Raw genomic sequence first — 26,532 nt, 5'->3', positions numbered from 1 at the left:
GCACCCCCACTTTAACCAGCAAGGCGGCAGCGATGACTACAGACAAATGCACCCAAAGACATATGCACACACAAACACAGAGCCAGATGCGCTCATGCAGTGCTGACACACGTGCGTGCACACACACACACACACAAACTGAGAGGCAGACACAGGCCTAGGCAAACACACAGGCCCCGCTGCATGTATACTGCAAGGAGAATAGCTTGTATAGGCATACTGACTTTATATAAAATACACATATTTAAAATCGATTTCATCTTGATGAGCTATTCTTCTTTCTGTCACTATATAGATTTCAGATAACAAGCTGTTTGACCTAGAGACCAGTTCCAAAATAGACACTTTCCTGTAATTGCCTTGTTTGCAAGAAGAATCAGAGCATTTGTCTGTTTTTTAGAATAACAGAGAAGAAACTGCAGATGACTAAATTTATCTTAAGTATGAATTCATTTTAATTTTGCTGATGAATTAATTTATTGTTCAGCGACTAGTTCTGTTGCTAGGGTTTTCCTGTTAGCTATTTTTATAAATGTTTGTATATTGAACTTTCACTCAATAAAACCAAAAGTTGTCTCACCTGTCTGAATTTTCAGTATTTCGGGAGAGTTTGAGACCAACAGTCTCTGTGATAAGCAACCACCAGATATTTTTTAGATTGCTGGCTAAGTTGGACTTTCCCAATTGATGCTTGCTAACGCTGTCCTAATTCAAACTTGACTAGACCAGCTCACATGATGTCAAACTGGGCCTTGCTTCTGGTTTGTCCGAAGACCAGAAGGAGAGGTGCAGCAAGCGGAATTTATATACCAGAAGATCCAAGGGAAGTCCAAGGAGCATTACCTTTCCAGTCAACAAGCTCCCTAAAGGCAGGCTAACCTTGCTGAACATCCATGACTGGCCTCCTTGGGGAGAGGAAGTTATGGCATCAACAGCCAGGCCATGCCAGCCTTGGATCAACCTCCGTACCCCGAAGAAGGCCTACTAGCCAGGAGCACTCAGCCAGCAGATCATCACTCTCTGGCTCCTTGACTGCAGCTTCAGCTCCTGCTCTAGGAGATTCCAGAAGATAGTGAGAGCTAGAGGTTTGGAACCCCAGTGATCATAAGTATCTTATTTTTCTTTTCTTAAAAAAAAAAAATCTTTTGTTTCTTATTAACTGGGAGGCATCCCAGCATTTTAATTTTCTTTATTTTTAGAGTATGAAGGTGGACATGTGACTGTATGCCTGTGTTTAATCACCCATAAAGCCCACACAGGGAAAACCCCAGAAAGAAAAGTTCCCAGCTTTCAACAGTCCTAAATATTGTCTCACAAACACGCTCATGAAAGTGTGTTCTGTGTCGAAAGGTCCTAAGAAACTTGAGGTGGTCATCTGTAATTTCTGGTAAATAATTGTCAAACTTCTGCTTTTCACAAGTATGCTGCTAAAGTCTGTATTATAACATTTTGGGAGAAGTGAGGGGGCATGGAGGGGAGAACTTAAGTCTAAAAATGATTCCTTATAATTGGCTTTGAAGTTGTGGTTTGGACAATAGATAATAATTTGGTTTCAGTATTAAGAGGTTGAAGCAGCTTTAAGTTATAGATTTCATTGACATTGGTGAAATTCTTTAGTTGGAATTTATAACCAAGTGGACAGCCATCTCTCAGATTCTTTTGTCGACTTTATAAGCATTGATTGTTTTTGTTATTAATGTGATGATTTAACTAATTTGATGCTTGCACACCAATCCAATATAGAGACTAACTTGTTTGGGTTGTTGAATTGATCATGATTTGATAGCCGCTTTATTTTTAAGTTAATTTAATATTTATTAATAATAGCTTAGGTATGGTGATACGTTTTCTTGGTCTGATTTTAGTTTAAGCATTTTAATAAAGTGTATAAAATTGATGCAGTCACATTTCTTTTAGTAAGCCATACGGGTTGAGAATCTTTGAGGCCCTGGGTGGATAGCAGCCTGTCAACCTAAAAATACCTGAGCTAACTGGCCTATGAGTCTCACAACACATAGACACAAGCAGACACAGGTACTGGTGCATGGGTAAACGGGATAAGCTTGGTAATTATAGGCCTGTCAGCCTGACATCGATCCCAGGCAAGATAATGGAGCAGCTGATGTGGGACTTGATTAATAAAGAATTCAAGGAGGGTATTATAATTAATGCCAATCAACATGGATTTATGGAAAATAGATCCTGTCAAACTAAGGTGATATCTTTTTTTGATGAAAATTACAAATTTGAATGGTAAAGGTAATAGTTAATATACTTAGACTTCTGTAGGGCATTTGATTTCTACCATATGACATTTTGATTAAAAAACTAAAACAATATCAAATTAACTTGACACAAATTAAATGGATTAAAAGATAGCTAATTGATAGGTCTCAAAATGAATTGTAAACAAGGAATCATCATCGAGCGGGTGTGTTACAGGTGGGGTCCTGCAGAGATCAGTTCCTGGCCCTACGCTATTTAACATTTTTATTGATGCCCTGGAAGATAACATAAAATCATCACTGATAAAATTTCCAGATGGCACAAAGATTGGGGTGGGTGGTAAATAATGAAGAGGACAGGTCATTGACACAGAGCGAACTGGATCACTTAGTAAGATGGGCAGAAGCAAACAATGTGTGTTCTAAAACAGCTAAATGTAAGTGTATCCATCTACACAAAGATTGTAGGCATCTCTACATGATGGGGGATTCTATCCTGGGAAGCAATGACTCCAAAAAAGATTTGGGGGGTCGTGGTGCATAATCAGCTGAACATGAGCTCCTAGTGCTATGCTGTGACCAAAGGGGCTAATGTGATCCTGGGATGCATAAACAGGGGAATCTCGAGTAGGAGCAGAGAGGTTATTTTACCTCCTAATTGGCACTGGTGCGGCCGGTCGATGCTGGAATCCTGTGTCCAGTTCTGGTACTGACAATTCAAGATGGATGTTGATAAATTGGAGAGGGGTCAGAGAAAAGCCACAAGAATGATTAAGCAAATATACCTTATAGTAATAGTCTCAAGGAGTTCAATCTATTTAGTTTAACAAAGAGAAGGTTAAAGAGTGACTTGATCACAGTCTATAAGTATTTACATAGGGAACAAATATTTAATAATGGGCTGTCCAATCTAGTACAGAGAGGTAAAACACAATCCAATGCCTGGAAGTTAAAGTTAGACAAATTCAGACTGGAAATAAAGCATACATTTTTAATGGCGAGAGAAATTAACCATTGGAACAATTTAACAATGGTCATGGTTGATTCTCTATCACTGGCAATTTTTAAATTAAGTTTGGATGTTTTTCTAGGAATAATCTGATAGAAGTTCTCTGGCCTATGTTATCCAGCTGGTCAGACTAGATGATCACAGTGGTCCCTTCTGGCCTTGGAATCTAGAAATCTATGAATGTATACACAGAGGCACAGATGCCCGCACATACACAAATACAGGCACAAACACACAAACACAGTCTACGTATGCATACACAGCCAAACTCAAAGGCACAAGCATGATTCACACAGGTGCACATAGACACTGTCAGGTGCACACGCACGTAGGCATAGGCAGACAGTAACAGGTGCATGCATGCAGGCACAGGCAACATCCAGGAAGGTAGTTTGGAATGGGTTTGTGGAAGGAGTTGGAGAGGGAATGGGTAGCAGAGCCTGGGCTCCAGCCCATGCTCAGACATCTATACTGCAATTTTATAGCCCCGCAGCCCGAGCTCCGCAAGCCTGAGTCAGCTGACATGGCCAGTCACAGATGTTTTATTGCAGTGTAGATGTACCTTGAAAGGAATGGAGTCAGGAGGGCTGAGTGAGGCACTGTAGGTGCATGCCTCAGAGAGACATTGGGAGCAGAGGAATATTTGGGAGGGGGAGCAAACAGAAGATGGGAGGAATTTTTGTGGGGGGATGAAGAGGGCAGCTTTTAGGGCAGGAAGGAGGGAATGGCCTAGGGAAGATGGAGGGGGAATGTGCTGTTTGAGGGGGACAGGAAGAAGTAGGGGTAGGGAATGTTTTGGCGAGAAGGAGGGGCCTGGGGGACAAAAGACTGGGAATTCAGAGGGAGGGGGCAGAAAGGGCTGTTGGGGAGGAGGGAGAGAGTGAGGGAGGCAGGAAAGAGAACAGAAGGAATAATTTGCAAAATTGTCACTGATGTTGTGAATTTGCTGCCATTTTGCAAAAAGCTTGGTTTCTGCAAAGCTAATGGCCCAGGCACCCCAGCAGCAGCACTTCAAATTCTTTCTTGACAAGGACTTACAGAGTGGTGTTGAACTTCCTGCGTAAGAGATAGTCAATGACATCAGGCTCTGTCTGAAACAGCCTCCTTAGGATGTCATGCTGCACCTCTGAAGACACCTGCAAGAGTCACAGAGACAGGTAAATATGGCACCTGCTCCTCTAAGAGGAAAAACAAGCAGAAACAACTAAGCCACTGCCCTCCAAACACACAAGAGTTTGATGCAAGGCCTAAAGACTTGTGCTGTTTACCCACAAACACAATGCACTGACTTTACATGGATATATTACTTCACACTTTTCCTAGCGAGTTTGAGCAGAGAACAAGGCTGCGTTGTCAAACTGGGAGCTTACTCTGCAGGGATTTCTAGACAATGGGCAAAGTGGGCAGTAAAGAATTGATCACTGAACTAGTAGGACTGACCAGTGTGGTCCCAGAGCACCATGGGCCCAAACTAACTCTATTGTTGTGGTTGCACTTTCCAGCACATCTTCCTGAAGCCGTGGCTTCTGGGAGATTTCAAAAGGCCTTCTGGGAGCCCATATGAATTGTGGGAGAAGATGTCAAACTCCCATAAGTCCATAGGACACTCACATAAGACCCTAGCAATAGGTATAATTTCTCAGTCTTTGTCTCAAAATAAAGGCCAGGAAGATGGCTCAACTTGCACACCTTGTCACCCAGAGAGATTCCTGCTGGGGCTTTGAAGTCATCGCCAGGTATCTGTGGTTCTGCAGCATGGTGGCGGAGGAGATTGCTGCAGGACTTGTGGAGAGCCAGAGAGTGAGACCAGCAGTGAAGGGAGTTATTGTTGCAACTCCACCCCCACACCTCCTCATGGAGCAGTTTATGTTGTACCGCACTCCAGGATGGGAGTCACTGAGGCAGTGATGCTCTGCTTAGGGATCTGCCCCTTGACCACAACTGGAAGGACTGAGCTGTGGAAACTCGCTTCCCCAGACAGGTCCTCCTGGGTGCTGCTGTCATGGAAATTTGCATTTAGAGCTGGATGGAGGCTAGTAAATTCAGATCGAATTCAGCAAATCGTTTCGAGCAGTAAAAAAATGGAAAACTTTTTCAAAAAAGTCAAACATTTCATTTCAGCCATTTTGAAATGAAATGTTTGGACTTACAATATAAAAACAGAATTTTGTTTAGAAATTTAATTTATTTTGTAAAAAACAAAAACAAAACAAAAAATGAAGAAAAAATTGTTTGGAGTCAAACAAAATGTTTTGTTCAAACTGAAATGATTTTTTTTCAGTTTTCTCATTTCAGTGAGAGAAACCAAAAATAAATGCAGTTTTTGTTTGAACCAAACTGAAATATTTTCAGGATTATTTGGTTTGGCCTCCTGAGCAAAAAAAAAAAAAAAATCAATTTGCTCAGCTCTAGTTGCATGGCATTACATAGAAGTAGCCCAAAATCATGAAATCACGGAAGGCCAATAAAAGTCTTTGAGGGATTTAAATAACTGGGCTTCCCAATCTGTATTGCACTAGAGACTGAACTCATGTGCCCTTTCTGTGCCTGCAAAGAGAGAAACCCAGGAGTACATGGCCAAGAAGGGTACTATTTAGTGACGCAGGCCTCAATGAATCATCACAGCAGGTTCCTGAACATGTACATAGAGTACGAGACCAAGTGCATGATACCAGAATTATTAAAAATGGGCTGAGACTGGAACTGTTTTCCCATAGCACAACATTAATGGGGTCTTCATCGCTGCTTCTGCCATGACCGATGAAGCCATTCCCAGATTACATACCCTGTGGCGCTGCAGATTCACTTATATGCACAGCTGGTGTGGGATGCTGAAAGTCAAGTGGAGATGGCTGAGCTGTAACAGTTCAGGGACTCATGTGGTGATTGATACATCTTCCTATTGCATCATATGTGTTAAAATAAAGGTGAGCTGGAGTCAGGAGCCAACCACACTTGATGCAGTTGATAAGCAGCAAAAAGACAAGCCATGTCCCCTAAGACTTATTTCTAACTGGCAGAGCCTGCATTTGGCATGCAGCCCAATTAGAAACACTGTGTGCACTTGGGAACTGGGGATGGAGCATACTGATCACTGAGGTACAGGTACAAGTTACCTCCAGTTGCTATTACAGCTCATTGCTTGTTGTGTTGTTGTGGGTTTTTCCTTATGTATTAGATGCAACCTTTTTTACATTTTCCCCTTGATTTGATGTTTAAGAGGAGGAAACTGATGGGTGGGCTCATACTTTTGCTATATAGATACCTTTCCCCTGCCTAGCCTGGTCATGTCCCTACATACCATGTTTCATCATCTAGTCAGTGGCCAGCCTTTAGGTTGAACTGACCTTGGTTGTGCTTGGATTATTTTCTTTGTCACCCTTTCATTTGTTTGTCTTCAGCAGTGTCCTCACCATCATAATTTTGTCAATTGTAGCCAATCCAGTACCTTGATTTCACTTCCTACTCTCCTTCTAACTTCTTCATTTGTCTTTAAATTGTTCCACTTTACACCCGCCATCTTTCAAAGAACTCATCTCGACTGCCTTTCTGATGTCTTTTTATTTAATGATGCTGCTTCCAGACCAGTGAGTAACCCTGTTAGCACACTGGTTTGATACATTTTCACTTTGGAACCAAACAGAATGTTTTCATCAATCCATAAATTTAATCAGTTCAGCACTTGTAGCTAAGACACATTGCCTTTTAACTTCATCCTTGATGGAACCCTTGGTGGAGTGACCACGCTTCCTCGATACACATAGCATTCTACTTGTTCTGCGACATCACCACTGCTACCTTTCAACACTTTATCTGTTACCCTTTTTCCAAGATACAACCACTTCATCTTCTTGGCATTTATTGTACGTCCACAAGGACTACAACAATTTTCCAAGGGAGCAAAGAGTATTATCATTAATTCAAATGTGTCTGCCAGTTGTACAATGTCATCTGGATAAGCAAAGGAGCTTAATTCTAGATCCTCCAATGTCACACCCTCCCACTCATCTAACATTCTTACTGTGCAGTTAAAGAACATGATGAAAAGCAGTGATGATTCCATGCCCCCTTGTCTTACACCAAACTTTGACTTAAACCAGCTTCTTAATTCTTACAACACTACAGGACTCTTTGTACCTAACATTTATAATTGCAATTATCTTATCTGGAGCTCCATATGATTTTGCTACTTTCCATAATGCCTTCGTATGATTGATGCCCTCTTCACCCAGAGAGATATTTTCTGAATATACTTTATTATACAAACCCAAACACATAGGGCTGCGTGTCTTAGAGATGCCGATTGTTTTCCCTGTCCCTATGCAGAAGTGGAATGCCTTTGGAATAAGTGTGAGTAAGCTAGAGAGCAGGTGACAGCTCCGCCTGTATTATTGATACAAGCACATGTGCAGAAGCTAGTTGCTATGACAGTTGCGTTGTCATCTCCTTTTGAGCCTTTAGGTAGTTTCCTCTGACCCTGTCTGTCCTCATGGGTCATCTCTTTCTTGGTCCTGAAATAGTCCATCATAAATTCTTTCTTTGTGCCTGAATCTGTGCTGTCTTTCAAAAGCAGTCCTGATTTTCTCACTGAGCTGGAACATTTCATCAAAGTTATTTCATGTCACTTTGCAGAGCCTGGAAATGATCTTCGCCGATTTTCATAGTTTTCAAAGAATTTAAGGCCAGAAGGGACTATTGGATCATCTAGTCTGCCCTCCTGTATATCACAGGCTATCAAATTTCACCCAAATGTGAGAGATACCCAGGTGATCCCAGTAGGTGATCCGCACCCCATATTGCAAAGGAAAGTGGGGAAAAAACAAGGTCCCTGTCTCTCTGACCTGGGGGGAAATTTCTTCCCAAATAGAAACCTGGCCATCAGTTTGACCCTGAGCATGCGAGCAAGGCACACCAGCCAAACACTTAGAAAGAGAATTCTCTGTACCAGTTCAGAGCACTGCTCCGCCCTGTCTGGTATCCCATCTGCAGCTATGGAGAATGTTTGATGCTTCAGAGGAAGGTGAAAAAAAAAACAAACCCCAGAACAGATCTGGCCAATTCTGCAGTGGGGGGTGTACAGGGAGAAATTCTGGGATGATTCTCTGGCCTGTGCCTGCAGGAGCTCAGACTAATGGCCAAGAGGGTCCCTTCTGGCCCATCTGTGAATGAGGATAGTGCAGGTCCCTCTCCCAGGGAGCTGGCACTGCTTGGCAGGGCAGTGCAATGGGGCTGAACCCTTGGCCCTGCCACTCCTCTCCCATATCCGGGTGACTTTGTCTCAGAAAGTGGTAAGAGGCGAGCAGTTCCTGTCACAGGGCCTGCTCTGTGATTGGCCTTTGCATGATCTGCCGAAGCTGAGAGGGGAGGGGAAAGAGGGAGAGAGTTCCTTGTGCGACCTTCTGCCCCACATTCCCCTGCCAGAGCCAATCACGATGTGGCCCAGAATGAATCTCTACCACACAACTCATATCAACACAAGTGTAAGGGGACTGTTTTCCCCTTACTAACATTCAGTGGGGGTGTTTTGGTTGGCTAGCTCCCAATACTAAAAGAATGGGGAGAGGCCAATGCTCTAGGTCAGCCTGATTGACAGGGCAGGCAGGCTAATCAGGGTGGGTCCCGTCCGCCGTGTGAGCTGGAATTGCCTGGATCAGACAGAGTGGGTCCGAGCTAAGGAGAGAGCAGGGGCCCAAGCTGACCTAGGGAACAGGGCTGTGCCAGCCAGAGGGCCCAGAAAAGCAGCCCAGGAAGCAGGTCAGACCTGGGTAGGGTGACCAGATGTCTGTCCCGATATTTAACCCTTTGCCCCGCAGTTTTCAGGTATTTAAAAGGGTGTCATAAGGAGGAGGGAGAAAACTTGTTCACCTTAGCCTCTAAGGATAGAACTAGAAGCAATGGGTTTAAACTGCAGCAAGGGAGGTCTAGGTTGGACATTAGGAAAAAGTTCCTAACTGTCAGGGTGGTTAAACACTGGAATAAATTGCCTAGGGAGGTTGTGGAATCTCCATCTCTGGAGATATTTAAGAGTAGGTTAGATAAATGTCTATCAGGGATGGTCTAGACAGTATTTGGTCCTGCCATGCGGGCAGGGGACTGGACTCGATGACCTCTCGAGGTCCCTTCCAGTCCTAGAATCTATGAATCTATGAATCCCGATCAACGTACAATCGGGATGCCATTTGTCCCGATATTCAGGTAAGGAGGCGAGTGGGAGGGAGACACTGACCCTGTGGGTGCTCTGGGGCTGGAGCACCCGCAGGGGAAAATTGCAGCCAAGCTCCCCCCCCCTCGCCTCCTTCTCCCCCTCCTCCCCAGTGCACCGCGTCCCCGCTTCTCCCTCCCTCCAGCGCTTCCTGCCGCCTAACAGCTGTTTGGCGGTGCTTGGCACTTTCCAGGAGGGCGGGGGAGGAGCGGGGACATGGTGCACTCAGGGGAGGAGGCGGAGAAGAGGCAGGGCAGGGGCGGGGACTTGGGGGAAGGGGATGGAATGGGGGCGGGGCAGGGGCGGGAAGAGGCAGGGGGTGGGTGAGCACCCACCCGTCAGAGGGGAAGTCGGCGCCGGAGGGGTGAGTGGCAGGCGGGGCGGTGAGGAGGTGAGCGGCGGGTGAGCAAGTGGGCGGGGAGGTGAGTGGTGGGTGGGGGGACTGAGGAGGGACGCAGCAAGCCAGCTTCAGGCCGGGGATGAGGAAGGGCACGGGGAGGGGGCGGGACCTGGGGCAAAGTGGGGATGGAGCCTGGGAGGCGCGAGGGTGGACTGTGGGCGGGGCTGACGGCACCCCAACGTGTCCTGATATTTCAGTGTGGTGATCTGTTCACCCTAGAGCTGGGAGCAGAGTCACAGAAGCAGCCCACAGAGCAGACCCTGTGCTGGGAGCAGGGCTGCAGCCACATAGCCAGAGACACAGCCCAGGGAGAGCAGATCCTGTGCTGGGAGCAGAGCTGCAGCCACAGAGCCAGAGGGACCAGAGAAGCAGCCCAGGGGGCTGGAGGCAGAGCAGCAGCATCAGTGCTGAGGCAGAGTGGAGCTAGAACAGTGGAGCTGGGGCTGGAGCTGGAGCAGTCTGAAGCTGGGTGCGGTGAGCAACTGGGACCAGCCAAGGAGGGACTCTGGGCAAAGGGCCTAGCACAGAAAGACACCCCCAGCCAAGGGTCCTTGCAGGCCAGACGGGGAAGGGGAGCTTAACCCAACGGGGGGCTGACACTGGGAAGAAGGGTCCCACCACCCAAAGCCCGGAGGTGTGTGGCCACCACCAGAGCGTGTGTCCAAACTGCAGAGTCTCTGCAGCACAGCCAGGGCCTGAGTAGGAGGCCTGGGACCTACAAGGAACAGACTGTGAACAGCCCTGACATTCCAGAGACACTGTTTGTAATGTTCCCTGCCACAGAGCGGGGTGATGTGTTTTCCTTTAATCTTTCCCATTTTTCCTTATTCCTTTTTAAATTAATTGTTGATTAAATAACTTGTATTTGCTTCAATTGTATGAAATGATCAGTGGGTCAGGGAAGTGTCCAGTGCGGAAAGAGCACCCTGCAGTGGGGACATCCTAGTCCTTGTCCTAGTTGACCACAGCAGGGTTGAGGGTTGAGCCCCCCAGGAATCCTGGGCCCAGCCTTGTCGGGGTTACAAGTAGGGTGACCAGATGTCCAGATTTTATAGGGACAGTCCTGATTTTTGGGTCTTTTTCTTATATAGGCTCCTATTACCCCCCACCCCTGTCCCGATTTTTCACATTTGCTGTCTGGTCACCCTAGTTATGAGGACTCTGCCAGACAGGAGAGTGGAAGGGGAGTCCTCAAGGGCAGGGAGGCCTCTGGGTAAAGGAAGTGGGAGCGAGGACTCAGATCCTTCTGCTAGCCCATTTCACTGGGATAGTGCAGAAGCCAGGAAAGTTCCCCACAATAGCGGGACCATTCCCCCACTTACTTAATGAACAAATCAAGTCTCTGAGGCCAGTTACAAAGCTCTCTACTAAGAAGGCAGGCTGTGGCCACTGCCCTGCTCCACTGCCATGACAGGAGACTGCAAAGAGGAGGGGAAGATTAAGAAATTTCATTGTAAATGCCTCTTTCCCTACCATGAACAAAGCTTCATAGTTCTCAATTAAACTCTGGAGCACGAGGATGATAGAAGTGCTGTTTTCAATTTCCACGGCATGGGCACTGGGGTCTCTCTCCAGAAGCTTCTCTCTTTGCAGCAGGTTGGGGCCAAAAATTGTAGCCAAATTTGAGGCTGTCATTTTATTTCCAAGAATCTAACAACCAAACACAGAAATTAGTGTCAGATATCGACCCAGTAACACAACTCGCTCCAGGTGCTCTCCCTCGCCCCATGACTGAGGCGAAAGGAAGGCTGCTGAGTACCACTTCCCGGGAGAAGAACAGGGTTGGTTCATAGCATGGTGAGATGCTCCTTCTCCACTCTAGTCCCTGATACCCTGTGAGCAAAGACTCTATCTGCCATTGTGCTTCCACTAAATCAGCAACCAAGGAGAATTTTCTGAGTTGGCTTGCAGTGTCTGAAAGCTCCCTCCCTCCCACCTTCTATAAGCATCAGTCCGACCTTTCTACCTGTCCCACCCATGCTGGGATCTCAGTTTCACAGCTCAAATAATAAAGTAACAAATAACATTTCCATAGTCCGTTCCATATCAAGATACTCTACAGCAGGGGTAGGCAACCTTTCAGAAGTGGTGTGCCGACTCTTCATTTATTCACTCTAATTAAAGGTTTCGCGTGCCAGTAATACATGTTAACGTTTTTAGAAGGTCTCTTTCTATAAGTCTATAATATATAACTAAACTATTGTTGTATATAAAGTAAATAAGGTTTTTTAAATGTTTAAGAAGCTTCATTTAAAATTAAATTAAAATGCAGAGCCCCCCAGACCGGTGGCCAGGACCTGGGCAGTGTGAGTGCCACTGAAAATCAGCTCGCGTGCCACTTTCGGCACACGTGCCATAGGTTGCCTACCCCTGCTCTACAGCCTATATACAAGAAAAACGTCACCTGCCCTCTCTGAGGTGGAACATGACAGTTGTTAAACAATACACAGAAACAGTATAGAACAGTTCAGGACAGGAAGTAGACAAGGAAGTCATATAATATGTATTATGCTCAATTGTAGCTGCACAGGCAATTTAAGGATGCTGCAGGTAATTCATTTTGCCTACAGCCTCTAAATGGAAATTTAGCCAGGATACCAAGGATACTTTCCCAATTCTTGCATGGGATCTTTAAATGACCACAGATGGTCAGGACTTCAGTTGTGTATCTCATCTGGCATAAAGCACCTCCTGCAGCTATCTTAATGCTGTGCTGACAAGTGGCTCTGTGCTGACACAGCAGGAAGGGTGCTCCTGCCTAGTCACAACACCAAATGCTACTTTGTGTACGTTTTTCTGGGAATTTTTAACCTAACCTCATTTAGCTTGCTAGATCTGACAGGCTCACAGCACAAGGTGGTATGGCTGGAGGAACACCGAGGAGCTGGCATGGTTCATATTGTTTTCAGTATGGGGGGAGTCCAGATTTCCATGTTTAGCTTAACCATTTAGAACTATCCCTGAAACTGACTGTTTTCAAACCCCCTAGTCCTTGAGCAATGTGAACAGGACTCATGCAGAAGAAGGACTGCAGAGTGCTGGGTGCCGAATAATTAACCAGAGTCCTTCAATTTTGACATATATTGCCATCCAGTATATAGTGCAGGAAACCAGAGGCATAGAAGTACAAGAATAATGCCTTTTGAGGTCATGGCATAATGTGGGAAGGATGTAGCTTATATGGGATCCAATCACAACACAAAGCCACTATTCAGAAAACATGGGAAATCCTTTTAGAACACTGTACTCTGATGCTGCAAAAACTGGAAAAGTAAAGAGGCACAGATCACTGGCAAGCAACTGCCATTGTCCCTCCTATGTTACCATCCCTACAGAAGATGTCAGGGCAGTTCACAGTCTGTTCCTTGTAGGTCCCAGGCATCCTTCTCAGGCCCTAGCTGTGCTGCAGTGGTGCTGCAGGTTGGACACTTGGGGAAGAGGGATAGCTCAGTGGTTTGAGCATTGGCCTGCTAAACCCAGGTTTGTGAGCTCAATTCTTGAGGGGGCCATTTAGGGATCTGGGGCAAAAATCTATCAGGGACAGTACTTGGTCCTGCTGTGAAGGCAGGGGACTGGACTCAATGACCTTTCAAGGTCCCTTCCAGTTCTATGAGATAGGTATATCTCCATATAATAAGATACAGACAATATGGGTGCACAAGCATTTGAAGCCAGTACCTTTTGTCTCTCTGGACCTGTGGAATCCTGGGCATGCTGTGCCACCTTGTTCAGGAACTGCAATAGCTGGTACAGGGTGTCACTGTTACAGGGAGGTAGGAGGTACACCAGCAGCTGCAGCATGGAGAGCTGGGCCATGCGTTCCATGACTATTCAGAGAAAAATGAGCAATTTAAGTTAGACCAGCGACTGACAAGACAGCCTGAATGTTCCAGACATTTCACTCTCACGTCAGATTTCCTAAGCAGCCAAACAAGCAGCATATCTGTTGTTTACCAGTTTAGAAACAGGAACCCAGGCTTTCCCATAGACAGGTGATCCCATAACTGCCCTCTGCAGGTTTTCATTCACCTTCCTGTTAGAGACAGGAGACTGGACTGGATCCAGTCTGTCAATTTCTCTCTTCTTCTGTGCCTAAGAAAGCAGTCTGGGGGTGAGAATCCTGCGGTTCTGAGGACCATCATTCTCAGCAGGATGAAGATCCAACAGTTGGAAGCTAAAACTAGATAAATTCAGGCTAGAGATAATATTTTAACCATTAAGGCACTTAACCATTGGAACAACTTCACTAGGGATGTGGTGTATTCTCCATCCCTTGGAGTCTTTGAATAAAGATTCACTGTCTCCTTCTAAAAAATATATGGTACTCTAGCTCAACTACCAGATATGGGCTTGATGTAGGAATCACCGGATGAATTGATTTGGCCTATGTTATGCAGGAAGTCAGACTAGATGACTGTGATGGTCCCTTTGGGCCTTAAAATGTATGCATTGATGATGTCAGTGACACTACTTATATGCTTAAAGTTATGTATATGCTTAAGTATTTGTTAGATCAGGACCCTAGGGTCTGATCCAGACCCCATAAAAGTCAATGGTAAAATGATCAGTGATTTCAATGGGAGTAGGATCAGGCTCTTAGCCTTTAGGGAAGGCTGTTGGTGCAGAGTGGGAGGAACCAGCATTATGGGCTCTATAAGTCTGCACAGAGGAGTTTTCTGCTCCTTTCTTTTTTGTTCTCTCAGTGACACATTGTTTTGTCTTTTGCAGCTTTTTTTGGTCAATAATTTTTTTCTTTTTCAACCTTTCATCCATGCCTACGATGGTGTCTGCCTGCTTATTCCAGCCAGCTGGTGGTCTGATGACTCAGGCTGCTAATTCTTCTACGACACTTCAAAGATTTTTAATGATGGCTTGAATTTCACCTTTTATAAACCTTATCTTCAATAAGTGTCTTTTGCATCTTCTTCGATGTACAGACTGTTTACTCAGAGCTAAACTCAATACTGGAGAAGACAGATACATCTTCCTGCTGCTTATTTTATCTGACATTTAAGAAGACCCTGTTGCCTTCTTTTGCCTTTTTTTCCCCTCCTCTTTTTTAAGAGGAAACATTCTGCCTTCTGCTGTTCTGCTGCACTTCTGATCTGGAGATCAATACTCCTCTGTTCCATTTATTCTTGAATATAACGCCTTTGTAAATAACATAGCAAGAAGGGAGAAACTGCTCTCTGTCTCTTCACAGGGCTGCCCGGTGTCACAGGGTATGTCTACACTACGGGATTAATCCGAATTTATATAATTCGGATTTGAAAAACAGGTTGTATAAAGTCGAAATGTATGCGGCCACACTAAGCACATTAATTCGGTGGTGTGCGTCCAAGTACCGGGGCTAGCGTCGATTTCTGCACCGTTGCACTGTGGGTAGCTATCCCATAGCTATCCCATAGTTCCCGCAGTCTCCCGCGCCCATTGGGATTGTGGGTTAAGATCCCAGTGCCTGATGGGACAAAAAACATCGTCGCAGGTGGTTCTGGGTACAGCCTCACCTCCTCCCTCCCTCCTCCCTCCCTGCATGAAAGCAACGGACGGCAGACAACCATTTTCGCGCCTTTTTTCCTGGGTGGGTGAACACTGCAGACTCCATACCACGGCAAGCATGGAGCCCGCTGAGCTCAAGACAGCAGTCATGAACATTGTAAACACCTCGCGCGTTCTCGTGGAGTTTATGCTCAACCAGGACCAGAAAAACGAGGCGAGGAGGCAGCGGCGGCGGCAGTGCAGCGACAAGCATGATGAGGACATGGACACGGACACGGATACAGAATTCTGTGAAACCACGGGCCCCGGTGCTTTGGAGATCATGTTGTTAATGGGGCAGATTCTATCCATGGAACGCCGATTCTGGGCAAGGGAAACAAGCACAGACTGGTGGGACCGCATAGTGTTGCAGGTGTGGGACGATTCCCAGTGGCTGCGGAACTTTCGCATGCGTAAGGGCACTTTCATGGAACTTTGTGACTTGCTGTCCCCTGCCCTGAAACGCCAGAAAACCAAGATGAGAGCAGCCCTCACAGTTGAGAAGCGTCGTTGTGAGGACGGTTACAGGATAAATTCGAATTAAAGCTGATAAATCTGAATTAAAGTCGTAGTGTAGACCAGGATGCTCACTCCTCTCCAGGTCTTTCATTTACCACAGAACTTGTCAAATGCCATGCATTTTTGAGAGACAGTCATCTTTTCTTCCTCCTCCCCCTTCCCAGGAGCTCTGGGGAAGGTGTACTGCGCTAAAACCCAGAGACCATGAGTTTTAGTCTCTGCTGTGCCACTGACTGTTAGGATTTCTGTGTGTTTTACAATCCTCATTAACCAAGGCTTCATGCCACTACCTTAGTTATGCAGTTATGCATTTTACATTTATTCAATAATCTGTTTTCACTTAAAATTGTCTAAACCAAAAAGATTAAAAAGCTAACAAGATATTAGGATGCATAAGGGATGGGATGGTGAGTAATACTCAGAATATTAGAATGCCTCTATATAGGGTGGCCTCATTTGCATATTGCATGCAGTATTGGTCACCCTGTGTCCATAAGAAGCTTAGAGAATTAAGATCAAATGTATCAAAAACTCTCAGTTGAAGAGAGGCTGAAAAGATTGGGATTGTTATCTTAGAAAGGAAATGAATCAAAGGGTACATGATAAAAGTATATAAAATACTGACTGGTCTAGATATAGCAGGTTGCAAAATTTGCCTGTATCACAAAACCAGACCAAGGGGACAATAATGAAAATGAAGGATGGAAAATTAAAAACCACTAAAAGGACAGACTTTTTCACATATGTGATTAATCTGTGGAGTTCGCTGCCACAGGAAGTCATTGAGGCCATAATTTAACATGATTAAAAAAGAAGTGAACATTTATATGGACAACAGGAATATCAAGAGTTATCATAATTAATGTCAACAAGTTTTGGAAGGAAAATTAAATCTCATGCTTCAGAGTTTAAACCAATCTCTTACTATTAGGGATCAAAATGAGAGCTCCATGGGGCGGATTATCTCACATCTGCTTACTCGAGGGTCCTTACACCTTCCTCCGTAGCAGCAGGTGGTTGATCTCTGTCAGAGACAGGATACTGAATGATATGGATCCTAGGTCTGATCCAGTCAGGCAGTTCCTATCTTGCTAAAGTAGGTAAGTTTCTAGCCTTTGTGGCTGCAAAGAAAACCTGGAAAATATGACCTGAATGCAGGCAAAAGGCTCAGAGACCAGAAGGCAAAGGAAAACCAATAGTCAGTATTGTTTAGAAATCTCCTGATTTTTAAGCCACTCTCGTGATTTTTGAGTGATTGGGGTTGATGATTCAGTGGGGATGCAGGTGTCAGAGTCTGTCCAAATGGGCCCAGTATAGTCAGAGGGCCTTTGCCACCCCAATAGCTAGGACTAGGGTGACCAGATCACCAAAGACAAATATCGGGACGCGGGGGGGGGGGGGGGGGTGACGTGGGGGGGGGCCTGGCGGGGGGGGTGACGTGGGGGGGCGTGGCGGGGGGCGGGGCCAAAAAAAAAAAAAAAAACTTCCTCCGCAAGTGCTGGAGGGAGGCCCGGGAGACTCAGGGGAAGCGCGGGGCCGGGGTGAGTAACAGTCCGGCCTGGCCCCGAGCAGGCAGGACTCAGTCGGGCGGTAGGGAGAGGAGGGGGGCGGCCCGCGGGGCCAGGCGGCGGCTGTTCTCCCCCCCGGGCAGCGGGACTCGGGAGCAGCCGCTGCTGCAGCTCCCACTGCCGCGGGGGAGGAAGCGGCCATGGCGCTTGGCGCCCGCGGCTCTGGCGCCCCCGAACCCCCCGAGCCGGGGCCTGCTGCGGGGACCCAGCAGCGCGCACGCTGGGCCCAGCCCCTGGCCAGCGTCTGGGCTGCTGCCCAGCTGGTGCTATCCCGCGGCGGCCCCGGAGTGGGGGCAGCAGGCCCCAGCCCCCCCGTCCCGCAGGGGAACGAACAGGGCTGGGCTGCCGATGCCTCCGCCCCGGGGCCGCCGCGGGATAGCACCAGCTGGGCAGCCCAGACGTGCCTAGCCAGGGGCTGGGCCCAGCGTACGCGCTGCTGCAGGCCCCGGCTCGGGGGGTTCGGGGGCGCCAGAGCCGCCGAGCGCCATGGCCGCTTCCTCCCCCGTCGCCTGGCCCCGCGGGTCGCCCCCCTCCTCTCCCAACCACCCAACTGAGTCCTGCCTGCACTGGGCCAGGCCGGACTGTTACTCACCCCGGCCCCGCGCTGCCTCTGAGTCTCCCGGGCCTCCCTCCAGCACTTGCGGAGGGAGGGGGAATGGTGAGCCCGGGGAAGAGGCGGGGATTCGGGGAGGGAGCCAATCGGGGGAGGAGGGGGCGGAGTCGGGGCAGGGGGGGGGGGGCGCGAGCACTTCCGGGCTCGAGGCTCGGGGCATTTCCTTGTTTGTCCGGTTGTCCCGACCGCACGTCGGTCGGGACGCGGGACAAACAAGGAAATATCGGGACGGTCCCGATAAAATCGGGACGTCTGGTCACCCTAGCTAGGACCCAACAAAATTCACGATCCATTTTGGTCAATTTCATGACCATAAGATTTTAAAAATTGTAAATTTCATGATTTCAGCTATTTAAATCTGAAATTTCACAATTCTGTAATTTTAGGGGTCCTGACCCATAAAGGAGTTGTGGGAGGGGGGCACAAGGTTATTGTAGAGGGGGGGCGTTGCGGTATTGCTACCCTTACTTCTGCGCTGCTGGTTGTGGTGGTGCTGCCTTCAGAGCTGGAGAGTGGCAGCTGCTGGCCGGGATCCCAGCTCTGAAGGCAGAGCCACCACCAGCAGCTGCACGGAAGTAAAGATGGCATGACTTAAATGCTATGCTGCAGTGGCTTACAGCCCAGATACCAACAGCCAGTGTACGTGCATACAAGTCACACTGCCTCTGCCCAATTCCTGTTTGCAGAGTGACTCCAACATCCCCCGCTCTCACATTTCCCCCAGCCAGACAGTCTCCCTGCATTGCCCAGGACTCTCCTGGAAGTAATTAGGTTTGCTGCTCCTTTAATGAGACAGAAACAGCAGCTTGTAATCTTGAGTCATGACTGTCACTTCAGTTCAATCAAAGCACTGACTTGTCTTTGGTACGAAGTCAAACATTTAATCAATGGAGAGTGGATTTAAGTGAGTTCAAGTATAGGGGATAAGGATCGAAAGGGTTACAAACAAACAGAAGTAAAAATACACTTTCTAATGGCTCAGCCCCAGTGTAGCAAGCTACAATCTTTGTTCCAGGTGGTTTCCTCACCAATCTTCCCTTTCCAGCCATGGCTGAGTAGCTCTTAGGCTCCCCAGAGTGCAAGGTGCTGGTTTTCCTGGTCTCCTTGGGTGGAGGATAAAGGAGGAGTTCTCTGCCTCTCTCGGTAGAGCCCAATAAACCTTTGAGAAGTCTCTTTCTCCAAGTTCATTGACCCTGCTTCCAGAGGCAGGCAGGCTTCTTGGGGGTGCAGTCCCCATCCCCCACTGAGTTCGTTAAGTGATGCCTTTCTTTCACTTGCATTTTTTTTGGCTTTGTTTACCTGAAATGAACATGTGCTTTCCTTTGTCTTTTGTTCCACCTTGCTCAATTTACATGGGAGATGCATACAAGCTGGACCCTTATTCCTTTGTCTTGAAAGAACCTGTTTATCAACTCCCCAATGACCTGCCTGCTTTAAATACATTTTAGTCATTAATTGCAGCACAGCTGTGTAATCTGTTGTGGGTTGACCGTACATACATCCCACAAGAACATTAATGAGCCAGGAGTGATTAGTTTTCCAATGACATGTTACATGACACCTTTTAGAGACTTGTTGGCATGCTTTCATCTGTGAGAGACGGTGGGAATTGCAGCCTATGATGTAGATGGTATTTTAGAACCAGATTATAGCAATAGTGAGTTGGGGTACACTGAGCAGGTCAGGCCAGCTGCAGCTTACTGCTAGACTCCCTTACCTTCTGGCAGAGGGAGGCTCTTACAGTCACAGGAAGAATTCCGCAGTCCCTGCCTGACTCCCAGTGTAACTTGTACCACTCTACTTCCTGTGGCCTGCTTGCAGGCCCTGGGAAGCAGAGAGTACTAGTAGCACAGAGCACTCTGGTCACACCCTGACATTGGCGTAGTCCCCATCCTGTGCTGGGGGCTGGGAGAAGGGCTCAGGGAGGATCCTCAGTGTGAAGAAGGCTGTTTCTCCCACTCCAGAGGCTCTTGCACTGCCAAAATTGAATGGCAAGGCTTTAGGAGGAGTGAGTCATGCCCCCATGTGGATGGGCTCGAAGTGAAGGGACATGTGCAGCAGCAGAGCTGGAGCAATGCCCTAGCAATCAAAGACACGCGACTGACAGTAACTGCAGGTTATAACCTCCCAGGGAAGACGGAATGACTGAACTTGGAGTGAAATGTCACCAGAGTGTAAACAAAACCATTTTGCTGCAGTAGCCGCAGCAGTAGGATGTGTGCAGCACTAAAGGTGAGGCAAGGCTCTGATCAGTGCATAGCAGCCTTCACCCACAGAGCAGGGTGACAGTAAGAACTGAGAATCAGTGTGCGAGTATTTCTACCTCCAGATGCCCAGTTGCTCCACCCTGCCAGCGCGGTGCTTCAGTCCCATGCGGACCAATGGGAGGGGAACAATAGGGCATGTGCCCAGAACTGGGGAGGGGGGTGTTTGTGGGAAATTAGGGAAATAAGGGATTGTGGGTCCCTGTTAAAAGGGGCAGGTTGTCTGCAATGTGTGCCCCAGAGAGGGCTGAGGTAAAGGGAATGTTGATTGGAGCTGGTTTTAGAATTCAGAATTTCTATTCCACGGGAAATTCTACATTTCAAAAAGGCTTTTGTTCCAAATAGAACAAAAACTAGACATTTCTATGTTTCCCGAGGAACAGATATTCCTGGAAGATGTCTTGTGAAAAACCCAAAATGTTGCACTTCAATTATTCCAAACAAAATTCAGCATCTGGTTGCCCCAACTCTGGGAGATGCTCTGGGCTGCCCCTAGGGAGTTGCAGACCACCTAGGAGCCCTTGGAATGAGGGGAAGACTGAAGAGTCCCCCTGCCATGGAGCAGGGACCTAGAAGTCTGAGAGTCCCAGCTTGAGCTCCCAGTATTGCCAATGCTTCCAGGCATCTGGCTGGAGAGCTCCCCATCTTGTGCTGGGCCCTCAGCACTTCCAGGCTCCCTGCCATGGAGTGGAGAACCTAGAAGCCCCAAAAGCCCCTGGGAACTCCAGCTGGGACTCTCCAGGCTTCTAGATTCCTTGCTACATGGGATGGGATTCTCCAGGTTGCCTCACTAATCAGGGGACTCCCGGGATGCTCTGACCTCCTGCGAGTACACGGGCTTCCACATGGGAGAGGGACTCTCTACATGTGTCTAGAGGGGGTTGGTAACTGTCGCGGAGTGTGGGGGACTCAGGGCCCTGTACCCCCGGTTTCCTGTGATTCACCGTGACTCTCAGCCAGCCAGTAAAGCGGAAGGTTTAGTGGATAACAGGAACACAGTCTACAGCAGAGCTTGTAGATACAACCAGGACCCCTCAATCAAGTCCTCTTGGGGAGTGCAGGGAGCTTAGACCCCAACTTGGGTTCCCTGCATTGCACCTCCCAGCCCAAAACTGAAAACTCCCCAAAATCACTCCAGCAGCTCTCTCCCCCCCCCCTCTGCTCCTCCTCTCCTTTGTTCAGTCTCCCTGGCAGAAGGTGTCACTTCTCCCACCCCCCTTCCTGGCTCAGGTTACAGCTCAGGTATCTCAATGTAACTCCCAGGCTACATTCCCAGGTCAAATCCGCCCTGCTCCCTGCTCCGTCACAGTAACAGATGTCAGGAGCCTGTGCCCGGGGGCCTGCTTCTATGGGTACATCTACACTACAGGGGGGAGTCGATTTAAGATACGCAAATTCAGCTACGTGAATAGCGTAGCTGAATTCGACGTATCGCAGCCGACTTACCCAGCTGTGAGGACGGCGGCAAAATCGACTTCTGCGGCTTTCTGTCGACGGCGCTTACTCCCACCTCCGCTGGTGGAGTAAGAGCGTCGATTCGGGGATCGATTGTCGCGTCCCGTCGGGACGCGATAAATCGATCCCCGAGAGGTCGATTTCTACCCGCCGATTCAGGCGGGTAGTGTAGACCTAGCCTATGATGGTGTGGGGCCTGGCTCAGAGAGCAGCAGCGATACTTCCAGCTCCAGGACTCCTGTATGGTTTCCAAAGGGTGGGTGGGTGGGTGAGTGGGTTGTTTGGTTGGTTAGTTTGTTTCAGTACTGCCCCCTCCCCCATACCCATTTGGCTGCTCAGATGTTTCTTTGGTGCAAATTCAACCAGGATCTATAATGGCAACACATTAGCACAACAATCATATAAGGGGGTACCTGGTGATATCATGACCTTATGACCTGGCTTAGCAGGGTTCCATACAGTGGCAAAAGAAGTGCCTCTTTCCCCTGTATTTGGGATGTAATCTGGTTAAGCTTGTTAAATTCCTGGCCAGTAAAACTAGCCTCAGTATGAGGATATGTTCCAACTGAGGAAGCAAAGAGGGGGAAAATCATTGCTAACTCCCCTGCAGATAGAAGCTGAAGACTCAGGGTACATATACATTGGAGCTGGGATATGGGATAAATTTGCAATGTGTCCGTGGTGGGACAGGGAACAACTTGGGCTAGCTGCCCAAGTACATACCCAGGTGGGCAGGTGTGATTGTAAGCAGGTGGCTGGCCCTTGCAACTGCCCATGCTGCCGTGGATACACTGCTATTTTTAGGTGCTACCTTGAGCAGACCTAGCGGGGGTACGTCGATGCAAGCTGGGAATCATACCGCCCAGCACAAAGGTAGATGTACCCTTAGCTGGAGCATGGGTGATCCTGTCCCTTCTCCATACCTCCCTGCCACAGACAACCTTTGTTGCAGTGATCAGCATGTGGAGCAATGACTCCTCCTTCTTTAGCTATGTGATTTGGGCTATTGGTAGGGCCCTATCAAATTCGCGGCCATGAATAACACTCCATGGACCATGAAATCTGGTCTCCCCCATGAAATCTGATCTTTTGTGTGCTTTTACCCTATACTATATAGATTTCACAGGGGAGAGACTAGTGTTTCTCAAATTGGGGGTCCTGACACAAAAGGGAGTTGCAGGGAAGTCACAAGATTATTTTAGGGGAGTCACAGTATTATCACCCTTACTTCTGCACTGCCTTCAGATCTGCGTGGCCGGAGAGCGGCAGCTGTTGGCTGGGCACCCAGCTTTGAAGGCAGCACAGCCAGCAGCAGCGCACAAGTAAGGGTGAAAATACCAAACCATGCCACCCTTACTCCTGCGCTGCTGCCTTCTGAGCTGGGCAGCTGAAGAGTGGCGGCTGCTGACTGAGGGCCCAACTCTGCAGGCAGCAGTGCAGAAGTAAGAGTGGCAACTTCACTGCTCTGAGTTGGACCCCAAAACATCACATCCCCTTTCTACTCACTTGCTCCCTGCCTCAAGTGCAGGGATAAATTGAGAATCAAGCTCTGTGTCTCCTTAAATGCTTCTCTATTTGTATCCCCAGCTTCACAGCTCTAGCCAGAGCATGCAAACTGTGTTTCTGCACTCCTGAATTCATCCATGCACTGCTTTCTCAGGCAACTCATCTCAGATCACATTATCCTAGGATAGAGCCAGCTCCCCAGTTGCTGCACAGCCCCACAATGCTGGAGTAAAGTTCACAAAGGTTTCTCCAGATAATCGTTATCTGCTGCTGAAATGGGATGTGCTTTTGCAGTGTAATGAAATGTCCTAGAAGCATCATTACTGTTTCCTTGACGCAACCGAACGAGAGGTTGGAAAGCTTTTCTCCAGGCTTCCTGCAATGCAGCAGTTCTCAGATATATCTCACAGGCTATCAGCCAATGGGACGAGGTTTTTGGTAACTCGTTTTCCTGGCAATATTGCTACAGTAGGACATGGAGGAAGGGGATTTGAAAACCCCCTCCTCCCCATATTCATCACTTTCATCAGTATCATGCAGGCAACATCCGTACTCTACATTTACTGTACAAAAATGCTTGGTTCCTTCAGCCATCAAAAGTCACCTCCTATCGGCTGCTCATTTACCTTGCAGCCAGCACGTTAGTTGAGATTTCCAAAGCCAGAGAGAGGGAGTGGCTGCCAAAGCCCCATTACTTCTAATGGGAACTGGTCACCCAAATACCATAGGTAGATGCTGACATCTCTTTAGCTTATTGCTCAGGACACCAGAAGATGTCAAGAAGCCACTGTAAGATTGCAGATCTGGTTGTGTACAAGCTGTATAGAGAGGGACTCTCACCTCCCTGCTTCTCGAGGAGGTGTCTCTGCATGGGGACCTCCAAATTAAAATGACCTTTAGAAATGTCATACCACACTGCAAAGCCATGTCTAATTTACCATGCCTTGGTCTCATCCAGAACCAGTGAATAACAGGGAGTGCTGCTAGTCAGCACTGAGATGCATTGGCAAAGCCATATGGGAGTGCGAGGGCTGGAATAGCAGGATTGGGAAGGGCATGGGGGTTCCAGGACTAAAATAACATGGTCTGGGGAGAGCTGTGGCTGTGGACAGGGTTGCCAGTGACAGAGCTGTGTGGAGGAATTTGCACAAGTGCTGTCTGAATTACAGGTGCACATGATATTATTTGTCAAGTTATGAAGTTTAAAGCCAGAACGGACCATGAGTTTGTCTAGCCCAGTGGTTCTCAAGCTATTTATCATTGTGGGCTGCATATGTAGCTCTCTGTGTTATGTGTGCCGCATCCACACAATATATACGCTACCTGTATGGCCCTGAGGCTGTCACATGGGCTGCCGCTGTGTGCTGATTGGGCCGCAAGTGGCCCACGGGCTGTGGATTGAGAACCACTGATCTAGTCTGACCTATTCCAGCTACTCCTGTATTGAACCCAGTAACTAGCCGATCACTTTAATAAGAACTACATTGATTTACAGATTTGTTCTTTAAAAAAGAAACTCAAGCACAGCCCTTAGTCCCCAGCCTAGTGAAGTGGGTCCTGGGGTGCTGGGATTCTGGCTACTTACAGGCTGTACTGACAAAGGCTGAGTAGAGTTCCTTGGGAATCAGGGAATCAGGCATGTCCCGGAAAAACTCTTTGAGCAGAGCTGCCACATCGTGGACACAATAACTATCATCCAAGAAAACATCAAATCCCTGGTCGAATTCTTCCCGCAGCTTAAATAATGGGAAAAAGAGAAAAAGAAAGGAAAAAGGCAAATAGCAATCAGTCACTCCTCCATCTAGCAGTCTGGGGCCCGTCCCCATGAAGGCTGTGGGCATGCATTTCCCACTGAAGTGAAGGGGATTGGAGTGTGTTCAGTTCACAGAATGATTAATAGATTTTAAGGTAAGAAGGCACCTTTATGATCATCTAGTTTGACTTCCTGTGTAATTCAGGCCAAAGCTGCTGGTTGGACTAGAGAATATCTTTTGGAAAGACACCCATTGTGATTTGAAGGTGACAAGTGATGGAGAAATTGCTCCAATGGTTAATTACCCCACTTAAAAATGGGCACTTTTTTCTAGTCTGATCTAATTGGCTCAATTGGATCTTGATCTGCTTTTGTCTGCTATTATTAAAGAGTGCTTTGCTGTTAGAATCTTCTCCCCATGCAGAGACTTCTAGACTATGATCAAGTCAGCTTTTAACCTTCTCTTTGATACACTAAATAGAGTGACCATTTTAAGTCACTTGCTCTAAGGCAGATTGTCCAGCCAGCAAATTATTTCTGGTTCTTTTCAGAACCCTTTCCAATTTTTTCAATATCTTTTTTTTAAACTGTGGATACAAGAACCAGATGGTTTGTCAGTGATGATCTTACACATTGACTTGCTTATGTATCCAAGGATCACGTTCAGCCTCTTAACCACAAAATTGCACAGGGAACTAATGTTCAGCTGACTATCCACCAAGACCACCAAGTCCTTTTCTGAACCACTGCTTTCCAGGATGTAACCCCCCCTCCCCTCCCCCCGATTCTGTAAGTGTGATGCACATTCTTTGGCACTAAATGTATGACCTTAGATTTTGGCTGTATTAACATATTGAACATATTGTTCAAATGAGCCCAGTTTACCAAGCAATCCAGATCAGTCTGTACAACTGCCCTGTACCCATTTTTACCACTCCATCAATTTCTGTGTCACCTGCTAAATTTATCAGCAATGATTTTATGTTTTCTTCCGGATCACTGATAAAGATATTAAATAGTATCAGGCCAAGAACAGATCCTTGCAGGACCTCACTAGTAACATCCCCATTGAATGCTGATTCCCCATTTACAATTACTTTCTGAGATCAGTTAACCAGTTTTTAATCCACTTAACATGGGCTGCAATGATTTTGTAGGGTACTGTTTTTTTAAATATAATGTTGTGTGGCACTAACTCAAATGCCTTACTGAAGTCCAAGTATATGGTGTGAACACAATTTCCCTTATCAGCCAAACTTGCCATCTCATCAAAGCACGTCAAGTTCACTTGACAAGATCTATTTTCACAGAATCATGTGGATTGCTAAAATAACAATGCTACCATTCTTTAATTCTTTACTGGTGACATCCTGTATCAGCCATTCCACTGGTTTGCCCAGGCTAACCAGCCAATAGTTATACCTGGGTCCCCAATATTCCAAGTTTTGTTAATTATCAACATTATGGCTCAAACAACTCC

At 47.2% G+C, this 26,532-nt stretch overlaps 1 protein-coding gene across 8 annotated transcripts in view; it reads right to left on the bottom strand.

Moving 5' to 3' along the window:
- The window catches only part of ARHGAP36 (Rho GTPase activating protein 36), an 82,444-nt gene that overhangs the window by 8,799 nt on the left and 47,113 nt on the right, over nucleotides 1-26,532 (bottom strand). For 5 of the 8 annotated variants that reach the window (XM_008175188.4, XM_005310988.5, XM_008175187.4 and 2 more), the window contains 4 exons: nucleotides 24,885-25,035; nucleotides 13,515-13,663; nucleotides 11,310-11,486; nucleotides 4,273-4,370 (listed from right to left, as the gene is read on the bottom strand). In XM_008175188.4, the coding sequence (XP_008173410.1) occupies nucleotides 4,273-4,370; nucleotides 11,310-11,486; nucleotides 13,515-13,663; nucleotides 24,885-25,035 (575 nt within the window). The remainder of the gene's footprint in view (nucleotides 1-4,272; nucleotides 4,371-11,309; nucleotides 11,487-13,514; nucleotides 13,664-24,884; nucleotides 25,036-26,532) is intronic. The other 3 variants (XM_008175190.4, XM_042853345.2, XM_042853346.2) reach the window with 2 other exon arrangements.

Source organism: Chrysemys picta, chromosome 9 (genome assembly GCF_011386835.1).
Source record: "Chrysemys picta bellii isolate R12L10 chromosome 9, ASM1138683v2, whole genome shotgun sequence".
NCBI classification, from domain to species: Eukaryota; Metazoa; Chordata; order Testudines; family Emydidae; genus Chrysemys; species Chrysemys picta.
The sequence above is the reverse complement of the archived record's forward strand: the minus strand, read 5'-3'. Positions and strand labels throughout refer to the sequence as shown.